Below are 12,876 nucleotides of genomic sequence, written 5' to 3'. Positions count from 1 at the left end.
GGAACCGTGACTCCCCGCCCGCGCTCCAAGGCCCTTGATCCCCTGCTAGGCTCCTCCTGCGCGGGCGGGCCGCCAAGTGATGAGCCTGCGCTGGCCACACACGGCCCTGCGGGACAGCGGTCACCAGGACGGGGTTGGGGGGGCGCAGCGGAGGTGCCGGGAGCAGGTGACCCGCGCTGGGATTTGGGAAGAGCGCTGGCAGGAAAGAAGCAAGAAGACGCCCGGGTAGGAAAAGCCATAGAGCTGGGTCCAAAGAGCTCCAACCCCCCTCTTCCCTGAACCTATCCTGGTTCCATTTTTCTTCATTTCTGAATGTTGCAGACACAAATGGACACAAACATCACCAATTGCAAACACCTTTTATTTTTTTTATTGCGGTAGTTTGTGGGTGTCCCGAATCGCACGCAGAGGAATGGCAGGGTTCTCGGCTCTGTGGGCCGTTCTTAGGAACCTCTGGCTGCGCGCAGGGGACAGCCTGGGTGCCCAGCTGGCCTGGGCCAGGTGTTTACTGGGCTGGCACAGGCTGGGGGGGCTCCTGCTGGGTCTCCGCAGGACCCTGCAGCCCATTCTGCTCTGATGCTGGCTCTCCCTCCGGGGGCTCCAGAGCCTGCCGGGTGTCAGCTTGCCACAGCTGCACCAGGTCCGTGGGGGTCTTTCCTGCCTGGGGGAACCAAGCGGAGATCTTGTCACTGCTCAGAAGTTTGTACCAGGAGGTTCCCTCATCTATACCGGGGGTTCCAATCAGGGGCAAGCAGCAACATTTAGAATGTTTGCGATTGTCACAGTGAGGGGTGTGGGGACTACTGGAATTTGGTGACTAGAGGCCAGGGATGCTGCTTAAAGATCCTGTAATGCACAGGAGAGTTCTCCCATAACAAATAAATTTCCAGCCCCAAATGTCAGTAATGTCCTGGTTGAGAAATCCCCACCCACCTCCTCTGCACAGCTTCCTGACTTTCCCACTATCCCCTTAGTCTTTCTTGAGTCAGGGGGACATTCCCATTCCCCTCTTTCGTGATTGCTCCGGGCTCCAAAGAAGAGCGTGGACTAAGCAACGTAGGACTCCGAGAGAACTCTAGACCCACACAGTGTGCTAGGGGTGGTCGTGCCAACCAAACGCTTAGGTTCCCTTCAGTTGGGTCCTCCATGATTTTGGCCTCCTTAGGCCTGGACATTAGGACCCCCTCGGATCTATTTGGAGACCTTTGGGAAGTCCTCTTACTGTCCTTTCTGGCTGTTTCTCTGCACTTGCCCTCTGGACAGAGATAAGCATACAGAGATCTGGGAAGATGGGTAGGCCCCCAATTCCCAGGGTGCCCCGAGAGACCCTCCACTGTGAGTGTGCTCCGAGGGCAGGCAGAATCTTTCTTAGTTCTGTGTTTGCTCTGAGTGTCCAGAGCAGAGCCTGTGTGAGCGGTGCACACTCGTTACCAAATCAGGGAAGGAATGGACTTACTAGGTTCTTGGTCATCATGTCGGCCCCATGCAGGAGCAGCAGTTTGATGATTTTGTAGCGGTTGAGCCTCACAGCATCATGCAGGGCACTGTCCCCTTCCTAGAGCCAATGCAACACTCAGTATGGCCCACAGGGGCATGTGGATGCCCTCGGGCTTCCTGCACTCCTGGGATGTGGCTGAGCAGAAGGGGAGCTGGACACTCACTCTGTCCTTGGCATTGATGTCCAGGCCCAGGGATAGAAAGTGCTGCACAATCTCCACGTGCCCCGTCCGGACTGCCACATGCAGGGGGGTACTCAGCAGCTGGGTGGGAAGGAAGCAGGAACCGCTGGCTCAAGGCACCTGGACTGTGGTGCTTCTGGGTGGGAGGTTGTCCAAGCTCCAGCCTAATCCCCTCCCCAAGTCCCAGTGCCAGGGCCTGAGCCCCACAAGAACTGGGAATGCTACCATTTCCACCATGCTATCCAGTGGTCTACCTCGGAAGCATTCGAAGCCTCGTCCTCTGCAAGGCCTTCTATGATTCTCCTCTCACCCAGCTGCAAACAGCGGTGAGCTCTGCTGCCCTTCTCTTAATAATTATAATAGGTGCTATTAACTGAAAGGTAACTATGGGACAGGCATGGCAGAAGCTTATAAAACATCAGCCTTATGCTCAGTAAATAATTTACATACACTTCCCCATCTAGTTATATAAGAATTCTGTAAGACATGTGACAGATACGCCACAGAGGCTCAGCAGCAGACCCTAGTTCAAGGCTGCACACAAAGGAATGAATGAATAGAAAAATGGTGGATGAAGAAACAAGTGAACAGATGAATAAGTGAACGGAGGGATGGACGGACAGATAGACAAAGGATGATGAAGAATTGCAGGGATGAACAAATCCTCCCACCTCTTTGGGGTGATCCCAAAACCCCCTAAATAGTGGATTTCTTCTCACTCTCTCCTCTGTCCTTCCTGCTCCCATCCCCAGATTGTCTCCAAGGACCTACAGGTGATGGCAAAGACCCCTTCCTGGACTCTGCAGCCCCTCTAGAAACCAGACTAGCTCACTATCCTGATTCCTGCACTTTTCTGTCCTCTGCCCCTTGCCCTCCCTTCCCACCCATCCTAATACCTGTGAGCATTATTGCCTCACCTTGTCCCTCTTGTTCGTGTCTGCTCCTCGGCTTTGCAGGAGTTTTACGACCTCCAAGTGGCCCCCACGACAGGCCCAGTGCATGGCTGTGCAGTCCAGCTAGAAGGGAAAGATGGGGCTGTAGGGGAGGAAGTGCCCTAGGGAAAAGGACCTCAGCTAAGAGGGCTGGAGGAATCAAGGGAAAGAGGACAGGGAAGGGGCAAGGGCACGTCTATGCCTGGGCAGTGGACCAAGTGGAGCAGGAGAACCCTTGGGTCCAAGCCAGGTTTATGGAGGATGGCCCCAGGCCATACAACTCACTGGAGGCGGGGGCTGGCCCCAGAGGAAACCTGTTTGTGTCCCAGGTTGGCGGGAGGGAGGGTTCACTGGTGTTGGGCCCACCTCCTACCTCCCACCCAATGGGCATCTCTTACTCACCCGATCCTGGAAGTCTACAGTGGCCCCATGCTCCAGAAGCTTCTCCAGGATCTCCATGTGACCTTCCAGGGAAGCTCGATGAAGTGCTGTCCGGCGGAACTGTCCCCAGAGAGACCGTCAGGGCCTGATTTTTGGCCTCAGGCTGAGAACAGACCTTACCAACCATTTTGAATCTGATCCCTGTGTTTGGTCCCCATCGTTTCCATGTTCTGGTAGCCCTTCATATTCTATCCAGAGCAGCCTTGGAACCCTCTTATATCCTGGGCACTCTGACCTTCTCGCCCTCCCCCACCCCCAAGCACATCAAGCTAGGCCTTGACACGGGCTGTTCCCTCTGCTGGGAATGCCCATTTTGCCCTTACTTCCTGTGAGTGATGAATTCTTGCTACTCCTTCAAGAGGCGGGACAGCTCAAGTGCCATTATTTAAAACCTCTAGGCCCGAGCTGGCCCCAGAGGTCCCAGAGAACCTTTCAGATAGGGTATTGGAAGGGCAGGTTTCCCCTGGGTGCCTAGCCCAGGGCCAGAAGGGGCAGGTGCATACCCATGCCTCATTCAAGGAAGGAATGAATTTCAGCATTTTGCTTTGGTCTCTTGAAACCCTCAGGCCATGAGGCATATCTTCCCATAGTGAAGATATGGTTATGTGTGGATCTCCCCCTTCTCTCAACCCTGGTCTTTCCTTTTATGTACTCCCAGCACCCAGCACAGGGCTTGAAGGTGGTTGGTGTTTGGATGGATCAAGAGGACTGAGACTCCTGAGTCTCAGGGAAGGGAAAGGCCATGTAGTCTAAGCCCACAGTAATGCAGGCTGCAGGGGATGACCATCAAATTTCTCAGTCCCAGGAGATGCATGTGAAATGTGAAAGAGGCGATTTCAGGGAAAACAGAAGTGTGAAGGGCGATGGAAACATTTTGAAAATCGTGGTGATGGTTGCACAGCATGGGAAATCTAATGAATGCCACTGAACTGTACACTTAAAATTACTAAAGTGGCGTGTTTCAGGTTATATGTATTTCGCCACTATACGACAATCAATAAGTTTTAAAAGGAAGTGTAATATACTATGCAACACAAAAACAATATCATATCCTGCATGTGCTATAGTTTTTTTCTCCATTCACTAAATACTAACTGAGGCATTAATATTCCATTTGATCCCTGTGACATGCTCTGAGAGAAGCAGGTCGTTTTACAGAGGAGGAAACTGAGGCCAGAGCTAGCCAAAGGTCACATAGTTAGGGAGTGATAGAGATGGGATTTGAGCCCCAAATTCTTGGTTTGGGCTCTTATTATTTAATTCCATTCCCCTTTCTTCCCTAGAAGACCATATGACCTTTGTTACTCTGGAGGTAGTTCAAGGTGAAAAGGGCCTAAGGACTTAGATAAATTCCTGCCAAACCCCGTGCCGAAGGACCCCCAACGCCTGTTCTCAGGCCCACAAGTGGGCGGGCGGAGTGGGGAGGCAACTCTGAAAGGGAAGCAGACAGAAGGTACATGTAGAACTTCACCTGATCACAGGCGTCCGGGGAACCCCCGTCGGCCAGGAACTTCTCAATGACTTTCATTTTCCCTTCCACTGCCGCTTTCAGGAATGTCTCTTCTTCCACAGGGCAAGTCTGGAACGAACAAATGCAGTCATGGAGGGCTGCCCTGCAGTGATCAGAGGCCCTCCTGGGCTCCCCGCGCCGACACAGGGGTCCTCCCCAAGACCCTTACGATCTCCTCAGGCTCTGGAGGTGGCTCCTGGGAGGCCGCCAGGGCTTCCCGCTTCTTCTGCTTGCGTTTTTTCCGCAGCTCGATGAGGTTCTGGATCCCCCCCACGTCAATGATCTCCCGGCGAAGATCTAGGGACGTCTTGCGCACACGCTCTTGGCCCTGCATGGAGGTGGCTCATCAAACCCCATGCTGGGGCCTTGGGGACCCCTGAGTCAAGCTTGGGGAGATGGATAAGGAGAGCTTTTCAGGAGAGGGAGAATCCAGATGAGACCGGGACACAGACGGCTCCAATCAGGGGACAAGGGGAGACTTGAGGGGACGGCGTAGAAACTGCCCGCTTTGAGCCTTCATGTAGGTGAAGGGTAAGAGGAGGGACTCTCAGAGGTAGCCCAGCCCTTGAGAATGGAATCTGAATCCTCAGCTTTCCATGCAGTTTCATGTGTGTGTGTGTGTGTGTGTGTGTGTGTGTGTGTGTGTGATCATAAACAATACAGAAACAGGGGCGTCTGGGTGGCTCGGTCAGTTAAAAGTCTGCCTTCGGCTCAGGTCATGATCTCAGGGTCCTGGGATCCCTGCTGAGTGGGCAGCCTGCTTCTCCTGCTCTCTCTGCCCCTCCCCCTGCTCGTGCTCTCTCAAATAAATAATTTTTTAAAAAATCTAAAAAACAAACAAATACACAAACATAAAAGGGTTGAAGAGAAAACCCTTCTCTCCCAGAGGTAACTTCCATTATGTCCTGGTTGATGCCCTTCAGACAAGCATCCTTTGGGATCACCCTCCACACTAGTGTTCTGGAAATTCTGGTTTTCCTCTTAGCAGCACAGAGGTCTCTCCTGTCAGCACACACAACCTCCCAAGCCCCTTAACACGGGCAGAGTGCCCAGCTATATTACTATCCCATCAGCTGGGTCTTCCAAAATGAGTCCATCCCCTGGGATCTTGTACATACACAGATTGTGACTCAGCAGGTCTGGGGTGGGGCCAAGATTCTGCATTGTTAGCATGCTCCTGGGGTGGGGGGTGCTGAAATAATGGGTTTGCATACTAGCTAGGGGGAGCAAAGCCATAGCTTGCCTGTCCTATCCCCTGAGTGCAGAGGTTGGGCTCTCCTCACGCTTACCTTAACCTTCTGTAAAGCCAGACTCTGAGCCCCGTGGTGCTTCTCATCCTCCAACACCAGCATGTCCATGGGCAGCTTCTGCTGTGTGGTTCCTCGGAGTTTCTGGTGAGCCAAGGAGAGGATGTTCTCCAGCACCTGCCCATAGTACTCAGGGGGGCAGGTAGCCTCTCCCCCAACCCACTCCAAGGAAACCCCAAGGACTTCCTACTGTGTGACATCAGAGCACTTCAGAGCCCCACTCCTGACTGGTCCTGGAGAGCCAGCTCCCATAGTTCTCCAGCTCAACCCTACCCCACCCTCAGCTCAAACACCTGTCCACTGGTGGTCATGTGTCCTCAGCAAGACAAGTTTAAGGGCTACTGGAATGAGTTTTCGTGAAATTAAATATATTCACTTTTCAAAGCACCGAGATGATGATGATGGTGGTGGTGGTGGTGGTGGTGGTGGTGATTTCTTTGTTGCCATTAAAGATTCACATAAATGAAATGATTGTGCTAAGAATTGATAGTTATTTTTTAAATAGATTCATTTGTCAATACAAAAATGTGGCAACTCTCAGATACCAACTTTTTTTCCCTCAGATTTTACTGCTCCACGAGATCCTGGAGCTGGAAACTTATTGTCAGGGAAGCTGAGGGACAAGAGCCACGGCGACCTAGGCTTCAGTTTGAAGGGACTCTCAGCATTCACCTTATCCTCATTGTAATTGGATGGGTGAAACTCCTTCCAAGTCCCCCTTTGTAGTTTTGACTTGCCTGGACCGCTTTCTCAGGACCCCCTCCTCTGTTTTAAAGGAAGCCACTTTTTGTGACAGGCTGACACCCATCTCTGTGTGCCGGGAAACTTCACCCCGGGGTAGAGGACACAGAGTCCGGATGGCGGCTGGGAGGAATGGCCCACCCTTACAGAGCTCTCAGCTGCCTTGTGCCTTTTCCACTGAGCTCTGGTGGGATACTCCTCTAGGGCTGTTTTGAGGGCTGACTTCCCCGGTCTTCATTCGGGAGGTCCTGGTGCCCACTGGCTGTTCCCTTCTGTGTTGGGCTTACATGGTTTGAGGTATCCTCAGTATTGGCATCACCTGAAACACTGCATCTTCTTCCAGGAACAAGAGATGACCTTGGGCTGCAGCCTGGGGGACCCTGGCTGGGTTCCTCATGGAGCATCCCAAGGGTAGGCTTGGGTTGCCATTAGCTTGGTAACCCAAGCACCTATGATGGGGTCTAGCATACAGCAGGTGCTCAGTGAATGTTGGAGAATAAATGAGTGAGTGAGTGAATGGATCACGACGGGGGGCGCTCAGCATCTTTGCCCACCCCTAAGTCCTCAGTGATGACCTGACCTAGTATGCTCCCACAACAGAGCCCAAGCTCTGGCCTTCGGGATTCTCCTTCGCCTCCCACACCAAGAAGGGGGAGCAGGCTGGACAAAGGCTCCCCTCTGAGAATTTTGCTGGGCTGGGACTTGGTGGGAACAACTAGAGACTCTCGTGCTCACACAGGCCTTACCCAGACTCTCTAGTCCTTCACTTCAGATTTGTCTTTGGGGGCTGACACACAGTCAGTACTCAGTGTTTATTGAACCGGGTGCTAGTGGGTGAAACACAATGAAACAAATGCCCACCTTACTCGTAGATCATTGTACAGATTAAATGAAAGTATGCCTGGGGGTGCCTGGGTGGCTCAGTGGATTAAAGCCTCTGCCTTTAGCTCGGGTCATGATCCCGGGGTTCTGGGATGGAGCCCCGCATCCAGGCTCTCTGTTCAACAGGGAGCCTGCTTCCTCCTCTCTCTCACTCTCTCTCTGCCTGCCTCTCTGCCTGCTTGTGATCTCTGTCAAATAAATAAAATCTAAAAAAAAAAAAAAAAGAAAGAAAGAAAGTACGCCTGTACAGAGCTTAGCACAGTGCCTGGCACGTGGCAGGCATTGGTGGGAAGGGTGGCTCTGTGGGCACCCGGTGTCCTGACAGCCGTGCTGCTATATTTGTTGGGTGAATGAATGGATGAGGACAGCTCCGTGTCCCCCTGCTGAAGGTCTCTGTGTCCAACGCCAGCACTCCAGAAGTGGCACAGTGGCGTGACTCACCTACCTGGCCCCAGGGGAGAAGTGGCATTCCTGGAGATCCAAGGATGCCCCAGACTGGACTCATTGGGCTCAGCCCAAACTCTTCCCCCACAAGCCTGTCCCCCTACCCTCCGCCTCTGGTTTACATCTCTTCTTCCACCAGAGTCCTGGTCCTTCCCTCTTCCTCACCCCTATTCAGCCACTCTTTTGGTGAACAGAGCCTACTTCCAAACTGAAGTGAACAGAGCCTACTTCCAAACTGACTTATCTCCTTCCTCCCATTCCTGTTAGGGCCAGTCTTTCGCCAATGTGTCCTTCTCAGGCTGTCAGAGCTGTCTTTCTAAAATAGGTCAGATGGCACCACTCACCCTCACTCAGCAATACTTAGTGGCTCCCCATTGCCCAAAGAATAAATATCTTTCCTATGGCCCTCGAGGGTTTGTACCCAGCCTTAGGCCCTACCAGACTTTCACACAACAGTCCCACCATCACTCACCTAAACTTTTTAGTGCCTGTCTTTTCCTTAGCCTGGAATTCCCTCCCTCTCTGATCTCCACTCACCAGCCTTGAAGGTCCCACTCAAATGCCATCTTGTTCCCAGGGGTCCTTTAGCACCCACAGTCAGAGTGACTCACCTACCTTTTGTCCCCCTTTCCTGCTGACTTAATAGCTCTATTTCACCATTGCCTCACTCTGCCTGTTTCTCTGTGGACTATGTCCCTGACAGATGCTGGCTAGAATGACTGTAGAGCTGGTAAGGAGGAGGCAGGGGCTGGCCCTACTGAGCCTCTTACTCCTCACAGCCCCTGGCACTTGGCAGAGCAGACTCTAAGTCAAATAGTAGTTTAAACAGAATGAAGAGTAGACATGGCTGCACCTTCGTCCCCTCTCCCCACTCCTTTTTCCCAGAGAAAATGCCAATTGCCCAGAGCCTCGTGCTCCAGCGGCCTCCCCGAGTGCAGCTGGTCGTCCTGGGAAAACCCATGCTTCCTTTCTCAGCACCGCTTCCTTGCTCTGCTCCCAGTCTCTATTCTTCAGGGACCAAATGCAGGAGTTTCTCCTGTCTCAGCCTCCCGCCCAGCAGCTGGGAGCTCTCAGGGCCCCAGACTCCCCTATTCTCAGGCAGCACCCCAGCTGTCCTGCTCTAGTGCAGCCTGGCCCATCTCCTCGAGGTCCAGGTGGGTGGCAGGATATCAGGACCCCAGCTTGGCTCACCCACCCCACCGTCTCTCAGTTCTTGGGGGTTGAAGCCTCAGTCTCCCACTGGCAGCAAGCCCTCCACCAGGAGCACCCTGGGGCTGGAATGGAGCCATCGGGCCCCTGGGGACATCTGCCCTCCTTCCTACCACAGATGCGGCAGCCAGGCTCTTACCTCCCTTGACAGTAGAGCTGGATCTCCTTAGAATCCCCTTGGGTCCCCACACCCATGCCTGTACCTCATTCTCTTCCTCCTGCGCCAGCCGCTCCTCGATAAGCGCCGTGGCCCTCTGCACTGCCTCGGAGCCCTCCATGGTACCGTCTATCGCCAGCCTCTGCAGGCCCCGGGGCCTCGGGGGCTTTATAAGCCAGGGTACCCCCTCCACCCCCACCCTGCTGGGCGCCTTTGCCATGAGCTCACTGGCCCAATTCTCCACCTGCCTCCCCCACCTGTCACCTTCACCCCGGGCAGCCCCGGGGAGCCGAGGGAAGCAGGGGCAGTTTGCCCCACCCACCCCCGACCTGTTGGAGCTGAAGGGCCCAGTGCCCCAAAAGAGCAGGGTTGCAGGAAGGAGCCCACCTAGCCTCTGTCCTGAATGCTTGGGTCGGGCTGGGCCTTAGCGGTGGCAGCTGGGCTGCACAAAGGACCCACTGGCTGCCCCTAACCCTGATGACAGTGCCACCTGCTGGACGCCTGGCAACTGCCCACTATTGTCAGTGAGGGGAACTGAAAGACAACTGCGAGGACTCAATGGAGGCCTGTGTCCCCAGCTGTCCTGTGAACAGACTCTGCTTGCTCTGTGGCAGGGCCGACTCTGCTATGTCGGGGCTGGAGTGTTAAGGTGGTAGGCAGGAGTAAGAGCAGGTGCCTCCCTCTTCACTCACAGCTCAGGCCGGCCTTTGTGTCTCCGGAGTCCCACAGCGCTCCCTAGTGAGGGGTCGCTGTATGTGCCTGCCCATTAGCCTCTGACAAAACCTTGACCCTCTGTCTCACCAGGCCTCTGCAAAACTTAAAAGGTCTTGCTTCAGGAAGGGTGTCAGGAAGCCACCTTAAAAGGACCAGAGTGCAGTCCCGAGCCTTGGTGACGTCCAGCCCCTTCTGATCATCCTTCCTTGTCAGGCCACCCTGACCGGGGTCTGGCCATGCTCACTGAGAAGGAAAATACTCTCAATGGAGAAAAAGCAGACCCGAATTTGCTCCATACCTAGAACTCTGGGAGTGAGCCCTGGGCCATCGTGTGCACAGACGCTACAGTTTGGCAATTCTGTACTGCTCATGCAGCTCTCCCTTAGCTAAAAGAGGTCCCCTTCGGGTGATGTGTACACTTTCCCCGCAGGAAGGGTAGGCACTGGCTCCTTTTCCTCTCTGGTCCCCTTGCTGCTAAGGGACACATGCTTGCAATCTAAATGTGTCTGAGATTTTGCTTTCACATCCCTGAGGGTGCAGGGAGGCATCTCGAGGATTGGGGTGTATACATCAGTCCTGAGGGCCCGAGCAGGACCCTCCCGCTTCCAGGAGCAGACCCGGCAGGTTACTAATACCACCTTCCTGATATGTTGCCTCTGCTTTCAAAGCTCGCTCACGTCTGTTACCCCATTTAATCCTCCCGGCAACTGAGGAAGAGGCAGGGCAAGTGGCATTGTCTCCACATTAAGGAAAACCAAGTGGGCTCAGAGATTAAGTGTTTTTCCTGAGAACCCATGAGAACACAGGGCCTGGAACACTAGGAACTCAAGGCTCTCTCCTCTAGGCTGCGACCCACTCCCACACCAGAACTAGTTCTGGGGCTCCACAGAGCAGCCAGGGAGCCCAAAGTCAAAGCTAGGCAAGAGAGAAGGTAGGAGCAAAAGGCTTTATTGATAAATATGCAGATATGTCTGTACACAGGGACCTGTTGTGGGCCATGGCCGGGCTGCAGACCTCCCACCGCTTGGGTTACAGCCAGGAGATGGCCCCATGTAGACCCCTGCCACAATAGCACAGCCATCTGGCCACCCGCCCCCTCCACCTCTGCCAATTGTGCTGCGGGGCAGGGAGAGGCAGAGGCCGGCCTCAGGCTCCCTGCCCCTGGGGCTCACAAGCCATCCCCTCCCCTCCAGAGGACTGGCACTGGGCCCAGGGCAGAGTCAGGGAGTAGGGGCAGGGGAAGGGGACAGCAGCTGCTTCAGACCCTGAGCAGAAAACCGGAGTGAGCACAGCCGGCAGCACCAGACAACAGATCTGGGCTCTAGGGGCCTCCGGGCTGGCCCCTCGTGGCTTGAACCTGCTGCGGGAGAGAGGCAGGGTGGAGTGCCCCCGTCTGCCTTTTCTCCAACGAGGCTGGCAAAGCCTGTATGTGGCAGCACTGCTTCCTGGGTGTGGGGCCCTCGTGGCTCCCGGGCCCCCCGGGAGGCAGGGTCCCTTCATGGCTTGCCCAGCAGCCACATGGCAGGCGGCGCCCCTGAAGAAAGTGACAGCCCTCGGAGGCAGCAGCAGGGTGGGGGGACCCAGCGCTCCGCCGGGAGGCCTCTTAGCCCCGCAGAGGCCTCCACGGCCTCTCTTCCCAGGGGTCCTTGGGCTCCTCAGTCCTGGGGCGGCGGGGGCTGGTTGATGATGACCTGGATGACAAAATCTTTCTGGATCTTGGTTTCCTGGAGCCGCGTGCGGTCTGTGAGCAGCTTCCCGGAGAAGAACCACCGCTGCCAGGATGGCTCGATGCCCTCCAGGCTGTGCAGCTGCCTCTTCAGCTGCCCCACCGTGTCGGGCAGGCTGGCGTTGAGCCTCACGTCCTTGCCCGTGGAGAGGCGCACCTTCAGCGGGAACTCGCGGCGCACCCCGGGCGTGGGCTCGGGCGGCTCCAGGTTCTCCTCCTCAGTGTGCTCCAGCAGCAGGTTCACGGGCGGCGACAGGCAGTAGATGGGCAGCTGGTAGCGATTGCCCAGCTCGTCATAGCATTCACAGAGGGTGCCTGCGCGAGAAGTGGGGCGGTCAGGGTCTGCTGGGAGAGCCCCACAGTTTCTGTCTTGGCCATGTGAAGAGACAGGCGCATATGCGAGTCAGGGCGGGTAAAGGAGGTTACTTGGGTAGGGCACCAATCCAACAGGATTAGTGTCTTTCTCAGAGACATTGGGGCTTGCTTTCCCAGTACGTGTGGGAAGACGTAGCAAGAAGGCGGCCATTGATAAGCCACGAAGATAACCCTCACCGAAAACCAAATCAGCTGGCACGTAGGTCTTGGGCTTCCCGGCCTCCAGAACTATGAGAAAGAAATCTCAGTTGGGTAATAAGGTACCCTACCCTATCTGTGGTATTTTGTTAGAGCAGCCTGAGCAAACCAATACACCTGTTATGGCCATCCCACAGTCCCTGAAACCAACCTACAGTCAGGTCTCTCTGGGACAGACAGCTGGGAGGAGTTCAAGGTGGAATCAGGAACACATGGGGCCGGCATCCTGGCTCTGCCAGGTACTGGCTCTGCCAGGTACTGCCAGGTACTGTTCAATGCTGGTGAATTATGTAACTTTCTATTTTTTCATTCGACAACTCTCCTGAGCTACATGCTGGGTGCTGGGGTTACCAGGGTGAGTGAGAAGCCATGGGCCCTACTCTCCATGGCTTATACTCTGGTGGGCCCCAGGGGACTTCCTGTACTATGTATTGCACACAGTAATATATTTGTTGTGTCCTGAGCACCTACTAAGTTCCAGGACTGGACTAAAGGTGGTTCTGCATATCTTGCTGAGTCCTAACAACCATCCTGTGAGGTGCATATCTCTGCTTTACAGCT

The 12,876-nt window shown here is 54.7% G+C and overlaps 2 protein-coding genes across 2 annotated transcripts in view; both read right to left on the bottom strand.

Annotated features, from left to right (window-relative positions):
* Window positions 1-347: 347 nt before the first annotated feature.
* On the bottom strand, window positions 348-9,537 carry ANKRD2 (ankyrin repeat domain 2). The gene is made up of 9 exons (XM_047702900.1): window positions 9,349-9,537; window positions 5,852-5,953; window positions 4,732-4,890; window positions 4,524-4,631; window positions 3,014-3,112; window positions 2,597-2,695; window positions 1,662-1,760; window positions 1,457-1,555; window positions 348-661 (listed from the first exon to the last, which is right to left on the bottom strand). Exons 1-9 carry the CDS (start codon window positions 9,520-9,522, stop codon window positions 506-508), a joined length of 1,095 nt encoding a protein of 364 aa, XP_047558856.1. The 5' UTR covers window positions 9,523-9,537; the 3' UTR covers window positions 348-505.
* A 1,411-nt stretch (window positions 9,538-10,948) lies between these two features.
* The window catches only part of UBTD1 (ubiquitin domain containing 1), a 53,404-nt gene continuing 51,476 nt past the window's right edge, over window positions 10,949-12,876 (bottom strand). The window contains exon 3 of the mRNA XM_047703297.1: window positions 10,949-12,057. Coding sequence (XP_047559253.1) covers window positions 11,672-12,057 — 386 coding nt within the window. The 3' untranslated portion in view covers window positions 10,949-11,671. The remainder of the gene's footprint in view (window positions 12,058-12,876) is intronic.

This window comes from Lutra lutra, chromosome 14 (genome assembly GCF_902655055.1).
Source record: "Lutra lutra chromosome 14, mLutLut1.2, whole genome shotgun sequence".
Taxonomy (NCBI): Eukaryota; Metazoa; Chordata; class Mammalia; order Carnivora; family Mustelidae; genus Lutra; species Lutra lutra.
This window is presented reverse-complemented; position numbering and strand designations above follow the sequence as displayed.